General features: G+C 40.5%; 1 protein-coding gene across 1 annotated transcript in view; it reads right to left on the bottom strand.

Annotated features, from left to right (window-relative positions):
• Positions 1-10898: 10898 nt before the first annotated feature.
• Positions 10899-15696, bottom strand: part of rassf4a (Ras association domain family member 4a) — an 81092-nt gene continuing 76294 nt past the window's right edge. The window contains exon 11 of the mRNA XM_034184758.1: positions 10899-12876. Coding sequence (XP_034040649.1) covers positions 12807-12876 — 70 coding nt within the window. The 3' untranslated portion in view covers positions 10899-12806. The remainder of the gene's footprint in view (positions 12877-15696) is intronic.

Raw genomic sequence — 15696 nt, 5'->3', positions numbered from 1 at the left:
AGTGCTGGGGCGTGAAGGGTTAAATCCTCACAAAGGATTGTGACTGGGATTCGTGCTGATTTTCAGGGTTCCCCCCCCTGCTGGTTATGGCCCACCCTTAGCCCAGTTTCTAAGGACGGGCGTTGTAGTTTGACCGTTTGGGGCAGTTCCTCTGTATGTAACCTTTAGACCCACAGAAAAAACACTCCCCGCGGGCCTGCCTCCCTTGTCTGTCCTTTGATTTCATTTTGGCCCTGCTCGTGTCCATAGCTTCGTCAGCAGGGGGAGCTGTAGCCACACGGGGCCCTCTGGCTGTGGAGCGTGGGGACGATGGCACCCTTTCGGACCCGGAAGGAAGAGGGACGACCCGTGCCCGGTCACGCCCCCCGCCCTGCTCCCGACGGTGTTCCTCTAACCGGTTGTCTAAGCGTATAACCAGGTCGACAAGCCCGTCAAAATCCCGCGGTTCCTCCTTAGCCAGCAGGTGCTCCTTCAGGACCGGAGACAGCCCGTTTATGAAGGCGGCGCGGAGTGCAACGGTATTCCAGCCGGACCTCGCAGCCGCGATGCGGAAGTCGACTGCATACTCGGCTGCACTCCGGCGCCCCTGTCGCATTGACAGTAGCACGCTCGAAGCGGTCTCGCCTCTGTTGGGATGATCAAAAACCTGTTTGAACTCCCTTACAAACCCAGCGTATGACGTTAGGAGCCGTGAGTTCTGCTCCCAAAGCACCGTAGCCCAGGCGCGTGCCTCTCCTCGAAGCAAATTGATGACATAAGCCACCCAGCTAGCGTCTGACGCGTACATGACGGGACGCTGTGCAAAGACGAGCGAGCACTGCATTAGGAAGTCCGCGCACGTCTCAACACAACCTCCGTACGGCTCCGGAGGGCTTATGTATGCTTCAGGGGATGGTGGGGGGGTCGTTGAACGACCAGTGGAATGTTTGTGTCTGACAAAGGACCAGCAGAAGGAGGTGCTGCAGCAGCGCCTTGATCGCGCGCCTCCACCCTGGCGGTGAGAGCCTCCATCCTCCGATTGAGGATAACGTTCTGCTCGGTGACCAGATCCAACCGAGCAGTGAAAGCGGTCAGTATTTGCTGCAGCTCCCCTAACATGCCTCCTGCTGGCGCCTGTGCACCTTGCTCTTCCATTGGCCGTTCAGGCTCGAGTTGACGCCCCTCGGGATCCATGACGCTGGCCGAGAAATCCTGTTGGGGAAGTGTCGTGACACGGACCCACAACAGGGGGCGTTAATGAAGGGACAATGGAATAGCCAAAAAGTAACAATTTAATGTTGTGAAGGTGCACAACGTAATACAGACAGATACAAATATGCGTTATATCAATCCGACAAAAAAGGTGACGTGTGGCAGGCTCGAAGATAGGAGACGTCCAGCGAGAGAAAAGCCGGAACCCACACAAGCCTCACCACCAACGGACCTGAAGAACACCGGAGCCGCCAAGCCCTGCGCCCCAGGTGGCCACTGTCTTCAGCAGTCAGACCCGGTACTGCTGGCAGAAAACAGAAACAGTTCTGGATGAGTGTGAGTTTGCACACTCAGTAATCCCACAGTCTGTGTTCAGTAAGGATGGAGAACCTCCACCTCCAATCACCCACTCGTGCAGCTCCTGTCTAACCACTTATCTGGTTGGAGTGTGAAGCGAAGCCGTCGCTGATCACACCAAACGCCAATCCCACAGATAAGGCAAACACCACAGGATAACGGCTGCAAAAGAAGTTCAGACTATTACACAATGTTTTGAGTCAGCAGAGAAAATTACCTGTAAGGTAGAAGATTTCTCGGCGAGGAGGTGGAGTTGCAGTCCGGTCTTTATAGTGGTGGTGATGGGTGACAGCTGGTGTTGATAGATGACAGCTGTCACCTCCAGCAGCTCCGACGCCCTCTCGTGCTTGGAGCCCGCACTCCAAGCAGGGCGCCATCTGGTGGTGGTGGGCCAGCAGTACCTCCTCTTCAGCGGCCCACACAACAACCGGTGTTTACATGTCTTTGATAAATATATTCTTGGTCGTTTGTGTGTGCTTGCATGTAGAAAAGTAGAGGACAAACTGGAGAAGAAAAGTTTAAATTGAAAAAGTAAATATAAACTATTTAAAGCTGCAGTAACTTTTGACACACAGTTGAATTTCCAGTGGTGGTTCTAGTGGATTTTGTTATGCAGAATTGTTCACATCTTAATATTGCAAGTGTCAACAAAACTAAAAGGACACTGTCTGTGGGCTAAGAAAAACAACACCTAATGCACTGCAGCCTGCCTGTTTCTGTGGATGTCCTGCTATATACCAAGAGTCGCTGGTCACCCAGTCTTAATTTATGTGTATGAAAAGTAGCCTACAGCCTGTAAAAGAATACTTTGTAAGAACCCAAAACATTGCCACAGTATCAGCTTAAAAACAGGAACACAATCCTGTAATAACTCAAATCTCAAGCAAGAGAGCAGATCTCGTCTCACTCAGCGACTCCAAGTTTCCCTTTATTCTAAATAAACATGTTTTGCTATAATTAACAGGATGTCCTGTTCTGACTTTTCACCACAGTTAAATTATCCCTGTCTGTATGTCAATCATTTGTCAACACAAGTGTTTCATTGACGTAATAAACAAAAGCAAATGTTATCTTTGACGTCTTCACTTTGGGAGATGATGGTGTAACGTGTTCATTGGTGCCTTCTCAAGTTGGTGAACAGTCCAATTCATGAATGGTTTTCTCTTTGCATTTGCTGCAGACAAAAGGAGATCACCCACTGCAGCTACTGTAGTTTTGAATTTCAATTTAAATACCACCTCACTTGCTTATTAAAAATATATAACTCAGAAACAAATATGGGTAGCACAATGACAGCTGCTGGTCTGTCAAAGAGGAGAAGCTCATTGTTGGCTTACATCATAAAATTTGTCAATTTATTTATATGTAAATTCAAATATGTAAAATGGTCATAACAGTCTAGTTGCACAAGCATTTCACATTTTATGACTTTATTACATACAGTATTTTATGATGCCACAATCACATTATAACACAAGTATATTTTTAATGTTTTTAAATGAAAATATCGTCAAAAAGTTCAAGAAGCACATAGAACTTTTATAATTAAACATACATAACAAAGCCTGACTGTTTCATGCAGGGGCGTAGCACCAAATTCTGGGCCCTAGGTACTAGCCATATTGAGCCCCCCCACACACACACACTGTTGTGCTCTTTTTTTATCAACGGAAACACCAAATTTCTAATACATAGTCAAACCAGGTCTACATCATGTGTACCTTAGATCACACCTGGGAGTCAGAACCCTTTTTAAAGATAAGGGAACAATATTGAGTTGGGGGGTCTGGGGGACCAAATTGCAGCATTTTCTAGAAAAATGCTGCAATTTGGTGCATCCCCATGCATTTTTAACAGAGATATACCCCAATGTTAACTTGACTACAAATTAGGGTTTGGGATATAAGATCTGCAGTCATAGCAAAATATCTAACACAATTTTCCAAAATAAGTAATTAAATAAACGTAAGTGTAATTCATCGCTTAACAGTGTGTAATTCTCTTTGTGAAGAAAAAAAAATACATAATACAATATTCTACAATCAAAACATTAAAGAACAGATTACCCATCTTATAGTCAATGTCATTCACTAAACTCAGTCTTTATTAATAACAAAGACTTTCAGAATATTACTCCCTTAACCTACAACTTGTAGGTTAAGGGAGTACTGGACTGTCTTATGAAGTAATATAAAATAATGGCATAATAAAATGACATATTTTATAACGCTGTATTTGAAAAAAGAAGGCAATTCCTGTTATTTCTTAACAATATTAGACTGAATAAATCAATGCCGTATATTTGTGTTTGTTAAAAATAAGGAAAAAGGTTCATTCATATTATATACTCTCTACATTCATACCATAACAGCCCTATTCCTTTTCTGTATACTTTGTAATTCTCTGTAAAATATATAGTTTGTATAGTCATCTTCTATCTGTCCCTCGGTTCCTGGGACTACAAAGACACACCATTTATTAGGTAATCCTAAAAAGCAAATAGACAAAACAGGAAAAAAAAATGTTGTAAAGGTTACTAAAATTTAATTACATTTTAGTTAAATCATTTGCTTGTAAAGTGGCTCCATAAACTCACCTTCACTAACATCCTCGTTGCTTGTGTTCTTTTATGGTTTTGTCTTTTTATTGTGTTTTTAAATTTTGAATTCAATTTTCTCTGTTTTTATTATGCCGTGTGAAGCACTTTGAGGCAATCTCATTGTGAATTGGTGCTATATAAATTAATAAATTTGATTTGATTTGACAAGATGAGGGACCAGAACCTGGACCAGCACCTCCTGCATTGTCTGAAACTAAAGGTCATGGGGTTCATAATGTTAATATTACATTCTGATAATACATTTTTTATTGTAAAAAGTTGAACCAATTTGTGTGAGTGCATGTATTTTTGTAGGCAGGTGAGTGTGCAACTGGACTGTGGTCATATTATATCCTACAGCAGGCTAATGCATGTTTTTTTTCCTGTCATTGTAATAAAACAGACTTTTCCAGATCTGCACATATATAATGAAAGGGACAGCGTGAAATGCACGCAGTTATTTTTATAACCCCTGGCAAAAATTATGGAATCACCGGCCTCGGAGGATGTTCATTCATTTGTTTAATTTTGTAGAAAAAAAGCAGATCACAGACATGACACAAAACTAAAGTCATTTCAAATGGCAACTTTCTGGCTTTAAGAAACACTATAAGAAATCAGGAAAAAAAATTAGTGAGTCAGTAACAGTTACTTTTTTAGACCAAGCAGAGGGAAAAAATATGGAATCACTCAATTCTGAGGAAAAAATTATGGAATCATGAAAAACAAAAGAACGCTCCAACACATCACTAGTATTTTGTTGCACCACCTCTGGCTTTTATAACAGCTTGCAGTCTCTGAGGCATGGACTTAATGAGTGACAAACAGTACTCTTCATCAATCTGGCTCCAACTTTCTCTGATTGCTGTTGCCAGATCAGCTTTGCAGGTTGGAGCCTTGTCATGGACCATTTTCTTCACCTTCCACCAAAGATTTTCAATTGGATTAAGAGCCGGACTATTTGCAGGCCATGACATTGACCCTATGTGTCTTTTTGCAAGGAATGTTTTCACAGTTTTTGCTCTATGGCAAGATGCATTGTCATCTTGAAAAATGATTTCATCATCCCCAAACATCCTTTCAATTGATGGGATAAGAAAAGTGTCCAAAATATCAACGTAAACTTGTGCATTTATTGATGATGTAATGACAGCCATCTCCCCAGTGCCTTTATCTGACATGCAGCCACATATCATCAATGACTGTGGAAATTTACATGTTCTCTTCAGGCAGTCATCTTTATAAATCTCATTGGAACGGCACCAAACAAAAGTTCCAGCATCATCACCTTGCCCAATGCAGATTCGAGATTCATCACTGAATATGACTTTCATCCAGTCATCCACAGTCCACAATTGCTTTTCCTTAGCCCATTGTATCCTTATTTTTGTCTGTTTAGGTGTTAATGATGGCTTTCGTTTAGCTTTTCTGTATGTAAATCCCATTTCCTTTAGGCGGTTTCTTACAGTTCGGTCACAGACGTTGACTCCAGTTTCCCCCATTTGTTCCTCATTTGTTTTGTTGTGCATTTTCGATTTTTGAGACATATTGCTTTAAGTTTTCTGTCTTGACGCTTTGATGTCTTCCTTGGTCTACCAATATGTTTGCTTTTAACAACCTTCCCAAGTTGTTTGTAATTGGTCCAGAGTTTAGACACAGCTGACTGTGAACAACCAACATCTTTTGCAAAATTGCGTGATGATTTACCCTCTTTTAAGAGTTTGATAATCCTCTCCTTTGTTTCAATTGACATCTCTCGTGTTGGAGCCATGATACATGTCAGTCCACTTGGTGCAACAGCTCTCCAAGGTGTGATCACTCCTTTTTAGATGCAGACTAACGAGCAGATCTGATTTGATGCAGGTGTTAGTTTTGGGGATGAAAATTTACAGGGTGATTCCATAATTTATTCCTGAGAATTGAGTGAGTCCATATTTTTTTCCCTCTGATTGGTCTAAAAAAGTAACCATTACTGACTGCCACAATTTTTTTTCTTGATTTCTTATAGTGTTTCTTAAAACCAGAAAGTTGCCATTTGAAATTACTTTAGTTTTGTGTCATGTCTGAGATCTGTTTTTTTTTTTTTTTCTACAAAATTAAACAACTGAATGAACATCCTCAGAGGCTGGTGATTACAGATGAACACACTGATATTTGAGAAATTAAGTTTCTAGTATTTACATAAAGTGTGCAATAATTCATTAAACAAAATTGGGCAGGTGCATAAATTTGGGCACCTTTGTCATTTTATTGATTTGAATACATTTAGCACTAATTATTAGAACACAAAATTGGTTTGGTAAGCTCATTAACCCTTGACATCCTTACACAGGTGAATCCAATCATGATAAAGGGTATTTAAGGTGGCCATTTGCAAATGTTTCACCTCTTTGCGTCTTTTCTAATGAGTGGCAACATGGGAGCCTCTAAACAACTCTCAAATGACCTGAAAACAAAGATTATTCAACATCATGGTTTAGGGGAAGGATACAAAAAGCTGTCTCAGAGATTTCAGCTGTCAGTTTCCACTGTGAGGAACATAGTGAGGAAATGGAAGACCACAGGAACAGTACTAGTAGTTAAGGACCGAAGTGGCAGGCCAAGAAAAAGCTCAGATAAACTGAAGCGAAGGATGGTGAGAACAGTCATAGTCAACCCACAGACCTGCTCCAAAGACCTACAACATGATCTTGCTGCAGATAGTGTCTCTGATCGTTCAACTATACAGTGCACTTTGCACAAAGAGATGCTGTATGATGCTGTAATGCAGAGGAAGCCTTTTTTGCGTACACGCCACAAACAGAGTTGCATGTGGTATGCTAAAGCACATTTGGACAAGCCAGCTTCATTTTGGAATAAGGTGCTGTGGACTGATGAAACTAAAATTGAGTTATTTGGACATAACATGGGGCGGTATGCATGGCTGGAAAAGAACACAGCATTCCAAAAAAAAACACTTGCTACCTACAGTAAAATTTGGAGGTGGTTCCATCATACTGTGGGGCTGTGTGGCCAGTGCAGGTACTGGGAATCTTGTTAAAGTTGAGGGTCACATGGATTCCAGTCAATATCAGCAGATTCTTGAGAACAATGTCCAAGAATCAGTGACAAAGTTGACGTTGCGCGGGGGTTGGATCTTTCAACAAGACAAAGACCCTAAACACTGCTTAAAATCTACTAAAGCGTTCATGCAGAGGAACAAGTACAATGTTCTGGAATGGCCATCTCAGTCCCCAGACCTGAATATTATTGAAAATCTGTGATGTGATTTTAAGTGGGCTGTCCATGTTCAGAAACCAACAAACCTGACTGAACTGGAGATGTTTTGTAAAGAAGAATGGTCCAAAATACCTTCAACCAGAACCCCCGTCTCATTGGAAGCTATAGGAAGCGTTATATTAATTACTAGAATGGACACTCAGAGATTGCAATACCAAAATGCTTTTCATGTTTGATACAGATGCTTGCTCATTAATTCTTTGTGAGCCAGCATTGCCATAATACCTGGCTCTCTGTGGCCTTGACATTTGATAAAGTTTGTCCTAATTAGAACCCTTTTTTTATTCTTGACCAAGTTTAATCCATTGGCTGTGACGTGTTTGAATTAAACAGTAATGACCTTAAGTTTGACTGAGAATGGTGATAAGTCAATAAATAAACTAATATGAGTAATCAGGATCAGTGTTTCATTTATTGGCAGAGGTGTACACACACACACACACACACACACACACACACACACACACACACACACACACACACACACACACACACACACACACACACACACACACACACACACACACACACCGAGTGTCCTTCTGTCCTTCCATTATGTAGTTGTTATTTCTTGCATTTGAGTTGATGAGATATAAAGGTAATTATGTCTCATGTCGGTCATTTTGAGCCATTGGCCTGTGAAGGTCAGAAAATGCAAAGAACAACATTGGAAATTATGCAGAAAGGGACAAATCTTAGATGTCAAAAAATGCAGAAACCACAGCAAATTACACTGCATCGAGAAACTGTTCACAGTGTTTCACTTTTCCACATTTTGTTATGCTTCAGCTACAGGAATAAGGTTATAACATAACAAAATGTGGAAAACATTTAAGTTGAACCAATTTGTGTGTGTGCATGTATTTTTGTAGGCAGGTGAGTGTGCAACTGGACTGTGGTTAAAGCTTCTAATAACAGGAGTATTACCTTTATCTCAGACATGTTGATTTTGATTGTGGGATGGCCCACATAACCAGCTCCACTGTAGATCCTCTTTCTCACAGGAGGGCGCCAAATCTCTGCTCATTCAATTTTCAATTTCTATTCCAAGTTGCTTTATTATCATAACTGTTTACATCCAGTGTTCCCATACAGTCGATGTTGCCAAATAAAAAAAGAACAAAACATGACATTCATGTGTAAAATAACATAAAAAAAAATAAGGAAATAAAATAATTCAGGCCAGTTCATTGAATAAAATGCTGTTTTTTTTATGTGAAATGAGTCATTGGTTCAGACTTATTGTCCCTCATTTTATGAGACAGTAATGTACTTTGCAGCCAGTGAAGCCATCTCTCCGTGTGCCAGTTTATCCATGTCTGTGAGAGTGTTGTGTGGGCCGCTGAAGAGGAGGTACTGCTGGCCCACCACCAGAAGGCGCCCTGCCTGAAGTGCGGGCTTCAGGCACGAGAGGGCGCTGCCGCCTCAGGAACAAGCCGTGGTGACAGCTGTCACCGACAGCTGTCACTAATCAACACATCTGGTATAAAAGCAGGAAGACACCTCCACCAAACTGCCGAGATATCATCTTCATCTGGAGGTAATACTCTCAGCCCTTTTTTTGAGATTTATAAATCTGTTATTGTGTGTTCGCAGGAGAACCGGTCGTTTTTGAGGAGGCTGTGCAAGACGGCGCTCCTTTTCATCTGAGACCACTGCAACGTGTTGAGTGAGAGGTGGAGGTGGCATTCCCACCATTGTTACTGGGTGTTCACACACCCACCCTTTGACTGTCTTTTGCTTTCTGCCAGCAGTACCAGATCCGACACGCCGGGAAGGTGGCCACCTGGGGACTCCGGGACTTGGCGGCTCCAGTATTCCTCGGGTTCAGGTGGCGGTGGAAATCGTGTGGTTCCGGTTCGTTTCCAGACGGGCGTCTCTTATCGTCGAGCCTGCCCACACGACACCTTTATTAATTGATTGTTGCACATTCTGAATCTGTGTTTGGTTGTGACATTCACACCAGTAAAGTGTTATAATTTGACTCCTTCCATTGTCCGTTCATTTACGCCCCCTGTTGTGGGTCCGTGTCACTACACTTTCCCAACAGAGTTAAAATTTAGAATTTTCTCTTAGGACTGTAAAACATACCTCTCTTGGCAGTTGATATTTTGGACAGTAGAGGAGGAAGTGCATCTCTGTCTTGACCTCACCTTTTCTCAGTGTTTCAAATAATGGTTCTTTGCTTGATAGATTGACTGACTGATTCTGATTTGACTTTGGTCAGGAGTGTTGGTCTGAGGATCACAGGTTTCTGTGTTAGTTAACCTGTAACTAAGTGACAGAGGGGACTGGTTTCATGGCCGACCTCTTGGGTTTTAAAGTGCTTGAAATTTCAATGAATTTGTGTGCTTGATTTCAGTTGGAGTCAGAATTTCAGAGATCTTTTTTGAACGTTTAAACCAATAGAAATCTGCTTAATTCAGCCCTGCATGCATTTGTGTGTGTTTTCCTTTAAACTTAGAGAATATTTCTACAGAATTCAGCATGCAGGGTCTTTATGGAATGCTTGAACCATCTGGTGTCCTCAGGCTTACTGAGTGGACCCCAAATCTCACAACTAGACTAAAAAGTCTATATTTAATACGGGATGAACACAAAACACTCCGTGGTTTCAAATATGTATAATATCAAAAGTCACATGAATAATTTTACAATTTTGAAGAAGAACCTGCAAAAGAGAGAACAAAAACCTTGAGTTTCTGCAACTGTTAATACCGAAATTGTAAAATCATGTAACTTTTGATATTATACATATTTGAAACCAAGGAGTGTTTTTGTATTCACCCTGTATCTGTTGCACCCCACGTAACAATACCATGTAACAATACATGCTTTATAACACCATTGCTCCATAATAAAAACAGAATACAATGATTTGCAAATCCTCTTTAACCTATATGCAATTGAATACACCACAAAGACAAGTTATTTAATGTTCAAACTGATAAACTTTGTTTTGTGCAATATTTGCTCATTTTGAAATGGATGCCTACAACATGTTTCAAATAAGCTGGGACAGTGGTATGTTTACCACTGTTACATCACCTTTCCTTCTTTGTTCACAAAGTGATGATCCTCATCCCATCTTTGCTTGTGAACGGCTGAGCTATTTGGGCATGCTCCTGTTATACCAAATCATGATACTCACCTATTTCCAGTTAACCTGTTCACCTGTGGAATGTTCCAACCAGGTGTTCTTTGAGCATTATCAACTTTCCCAGTCTTTTGTTGCCCCGTCCCAACTTTTTTGAAACGTGTTGCAGGCATCCATTTCAAAATGAGCAGATATTTCCACAAAACAAAAATATCAGTTTGAACATTAAATATCTTGTCTTTGTGGTGTATTCAATTGAAGATAGCTTGAAGATGATTTGCAAATCATTGTATTATGTTTTTATTTACATTTCACACAACGTCCCATCCTCATTGGAATTGGGGTTGTAAAAGGTCAATCTGACTTTTACTCTGGACATTGTGTCTGTGTCTCTATCAACCAGAGAACTTTATCCTATGATGCGACAGCAGTGTTTGGAAACAGACTTCTGTTCTTCAAAGCATGTCGTGCCGACTTGTAGCACTCAATACAATGATCAGCTGTGATTTCAAGATCATGTTGAGTTAAAGGGTTTATATAGTGTATGTACTGAATCCATCACCAAAGATTATATTTAAAGATGCACATTTATTTTAGACTTGAACCTAGATAACACTGTATTTTATTAGTTAATATACATCTTTATAAAATATATATGCAAATTATTAGTGGAAAATACATAAAGCTCTTTGACTATTTTTATGGTCCCTCTTGGGATAGTTCACATACTTCCAGGGGCACATGCTGGGTTCTATTCCAGGTGAGCATAGACAGCTGTCATGGTGGGCTTTGAACTCAGGACCTCCTTACTATAAAGGTAAGCGTGCCAACTCCTATCACCAGGTCCAGGAGCACACTGGCTTCCAAAACACAAGCTTCTTGGTTCAAGACCACCAGTGGCCATTTTCTGTGTAGTGTGGAGTTGCATAAGGGAGGGCCTCTGGTGTAAAGCTTGTGCCAAATCAACATGCAGATCCATATCAGATTTACTGTGGTGACCTCAAGCAAAAAAGGAGACACACACACACAAAAAAGTAAGAACTGCAATTTGTTATAATGAAGCACAAATCCACAGTAACTTCTTGTTCTATCATTGTACATCATATCATTGTATACTGTAATGCATCATGAATCCAAAATAATTAGAGTATTCCACAGAATGTTTCCACGGTATGTTTTTGTAAAATGATAGAGGTCAAATCCACATATGAGTGACCCCTAATGGCAACAACTGAAAGAATTGTAAAAACATCAACTGCAACACCTTTTTTTAAATTACTATAACGAAGTACTAGTTGTCAGGTAGTTTCTGCATTGGAATATACGATAAAACAATGTTGTAAACTAAATTACAAATATTTTCTGGTTTTGTGTTAGAAAAACAGCATCAACAACAATAAATTGTGATTTATGTACATTATAAACCTGTATATTAAAATGCTTTATTGGCAACTTCTTTGCCAGGAATTGACTGTAAATTCTGGCTGATAGATGACTATTTTCTGAAAGTGGGGATGAACAGTTATGTGGTTGGCCGACTGCCATCCAGGACTGAGGATGGGTCTGACCAATCAACAAACAGAAAGGAGCAAGTAATCAGCTTTTATTGCCAAGGATTGTCCAAGTTTTATAATAGCTTTGCTGTTACTGAAACTGTGGGAAAAGGGAACAGCCCTCCTCTCTCAGGAAATAATGTTGATGTGGTAAGACACACGTGTGCACACCCACGTGCATACACAAACATACATGCACAACTCATGGGAACTAGCTGGGAAAAGGGGTCACTGAGAAAAACAATGCAAATTTTTGATGCTATCACTGTTGAAGGACAGGAAGCAATAAAAATGGCTGTTTTCTTTGTGGGAAGTCCACACTGTGGGTTTCATTTCTTAGTCAACAGAGTCAAAGATCAGCAGCATTTACAAACTCCACACTGAAATAGATTTATTACATAAAAAGTCCATGTCATTACTAAAAGACCTTGTGTACAAAATATGAATATCATCACAGAAAAGATAACTAAACTGTGAAATATGAGCAGCATTAGGAAAAAACAAAACAAAAAACCCAAAACAGGTGAAAGAATATATAAATGTACAATATTTTAAAAGTAGAAATAACTGGTGAATTTTATGGTTTATTTTGTCTTTATTTTACTCTTTGACCTCTCTCTCTCTCTCTCACACACACACACACACACACACACACACACACACACACACACACACACACACACACACACACACACACACACACACACACACACACACACACACACACTTGTCATACTCTGTCATTAGCGTGACCTTTGCCCTCAAGCTGATGTAGAATCATAGACTTCAGTGCGCTGTACCTGTGGAGGAGAGAAAACATCCAATTACAGAAACAGGAGTTTTATGCACATTTACAGCCACAGAAATGAGCACAAATCCTGATATGAACAAGTCTGGATTCTTTCTAGCCACAGCATGTAGGAGATGGAATACATCATTCATAACCACCTGTTCATTTGTGCTTAACTACCTGCACCAATGAATTGTTGCGTTTCATAAGTTTAAGCAACGGTCAGATTAGCTACAAATGACAGCAGCTGGCTTTGTCGTTTGATTGTGTGTTCCTGGGAGTTCACAGTTCATCTTCGTAACATGTCTTGTAAATCACTTCAGAGGCATTATCTGGTTACAAAAACAGCAGTTTTAGATTTAGGAGTGTTTATTTCTTGCTAACTTTTACAAAATATATGAAAAACATTAGATTTACACAGAAATAATCTTTATCGGAGTGTATTCCACCATCTGGGATTATTTTGTTCAAACAACCAACTGATGTTATGCTGCCTATTCACTTGTATTGGCAGTTGCCATGTTGCGTCGCTCAGTATTATAAAATAGACTTCAGATTAGATAGATAGATTTTGGCCTGAGTTCATTGATGAACTCATCCCATCAAAAGTGATGTTAATTGGTGAAACCACCTGGTGGAGTGGTGGTTACAAAGAAAACCTGTACCCTCTCGGCTCTTTCTGGAATCAGTTTGACACCTATGTTGTAGAATGAGTCCTTCACATCTACATGGGAGCAGGTCCCCTCATAGACGCTACCATGTTGTACTAAGTTGACACAGTAGTTCAAAAGGGATGTGATCCCTCTGCCTTTCACATTTTACAGCGCGGCTGGAAGACTGAAGAAAAAAGACGGGGAATCAGTGGTTTCTCCATTATACACTGTTTACTGGTTGCTAGTGCAGGCTGTCAAGTTTGAGAAATCAAGGATCACACATATTGCTCATCACAATAGAAAGCAAGGGGGCATGAATCCCCATCTTCAAAGAACAGACAACATGAAGGGAAACAAAACTGTGACTGCTGATGGCATAATGCAATCTGCAACCTCACCACTAGAGGACACTAAATCATACACACTTTAGCTTTAAATGCAACAAATAACTTTTGCTAAACCTCTGTGGTTTATACACACTAGAGGCCGAATGAGGCCAAACGGCATCTGAATGTAAATTCGACCCACATGCCGGAAGTGTTGAGGTGCATTCGAGGATGTCGGACAGCAGTCTGAGAGCAGTCTAAACAATCGGGCAAATTCCTGTGGCCGCCCTGAATGTTTTGCACATGTGCAAAAACAGCTGAGGTGCAGTTGAGGTGGAAAAATATCGAACAGTGGTCTGAGTGCAGTCTGACCACAATCTGAGTGCGATCTAAATATTTGTATGGCATGAAAACTGCATTTGAAGCATTATGATAGTGTTCCTGGGGCAGAAATGATCGAAATGATCCGCCACGTCGGATCCTGGTCGAATTGTGTTGACTGTGCCTGAATGCACCATGAGTGCACCTTGAGTGCTGCTGGATTATATTTCCTCAACCCCCCATCGTACCGCACTCTTTCAGTAATGTAAGTGCATTTGTCATATTCTCTCTGCATTCTGACAGCTGTCTAAGTAATCCTAATGTATTCCACCTACATTTGTACCACATTCGGGGGCTTAACCCTTTAGAGTCAAACAATGCGCCCTCGCGTTAAAAGTCACATGACCTAATTAAGCGGCCACAGCACACAATCCGAGTGTCCGAGTGCGTGTTGAACGTGTGGAATTCAAGCTCCACACCACTTTTTAAATTTTGTTAATAGGCCAAATATAACCTGACTTATGTTTAATAATTTACACAAGTTTTTGGAGGGATAATATTCTCATATTTACAGGACTCAGCACTGAAGAGAGCTCTGCTCCAGCACTGACTCCTGGAACACAGAGCAGGCTCCAGGGGCAGAAAACACAGGAGTTCAGGGAGAGAATTCCCCCCCCAAAATCCCTTTTTTTTTTTTTTTTTGGCCACTAATACAGTCAGGACAGGAATTTGGGGAAAATACACATGGATATTGAGGTGGAATATTTTTTTTCTGAGTATCACAAATATAATTTGTGTGGCATCTAAATAGCCACAAAAAACACCTGAAGCATTTTCTCGATTTAATGTGAACTGTTGTATATAACTTTGTTTACGCTACATTTTTATATATATTTTTTGAAATTTACAATTTATATTTGCATTCTAAGTTATAAAAATGTTTCGTTCACATATTTCTGGTTTTCACTGTAAAAAAGTAACTTTTTTTTCTGATTCAAATTTTAGGTTTTAGGATGACTTTACTGTCACTGTTTTAATGCAGTATGTCAGAATGAAAGAAAAACTGTAATGTCACACAGGTGAGGTTGTGCTGAAAAAAATGACACCAAACAAGGCCAGGTAAACAGTTTCTTAAGGTAAATTATGAAGGTAAAACCACAAATACTCAAAAAAATAGCCAAGACTCCAGAGGGTTATGCGTGTGTGTACGAATCATCCGGGGTGGGTCCCAGCACGGTCTGAGTAGTCGGACAGCTGTCTTCCGCAATTCTTATTCCCTCTCAGATGTGTCACAAATTATGTTTTTTTTTTTTACATTCCACCTGATTCGGCTTGCTTCATGCGCATTCGTGCTAAGTGTGATGGGGCCCTTAGCGACGGTCGACGTTAATTGGTATACATCTAGGGGTTCATAAAATATGTCTGTATTAAAAAAAAAAAGAAAAAAACTGCTGTTGAGAAGAACAGTTTATGGGTTGCATAAGTGAATTATACCACTAGGTCATGCGTTTACGGAGCCCTGGAAGTGTC

Source organism: Thalassophryne amazonica, chromosome 13, assembly GCF_902500255.1.
Source record: "Thalassophryne amazonica chromosome 13, fThaAma1.1, whole genome shotgun sequence".
Lineage (NCBI taxonomy): Eukaryota > Metazoa > Chordata > Actinopteri > Batrachoidiformes > Batrachoididae > Thalassophryne > Thalassophryne amazonica.
This window is presented reverse-complemented; position numbering and strand designations above follow the sequence as displayed.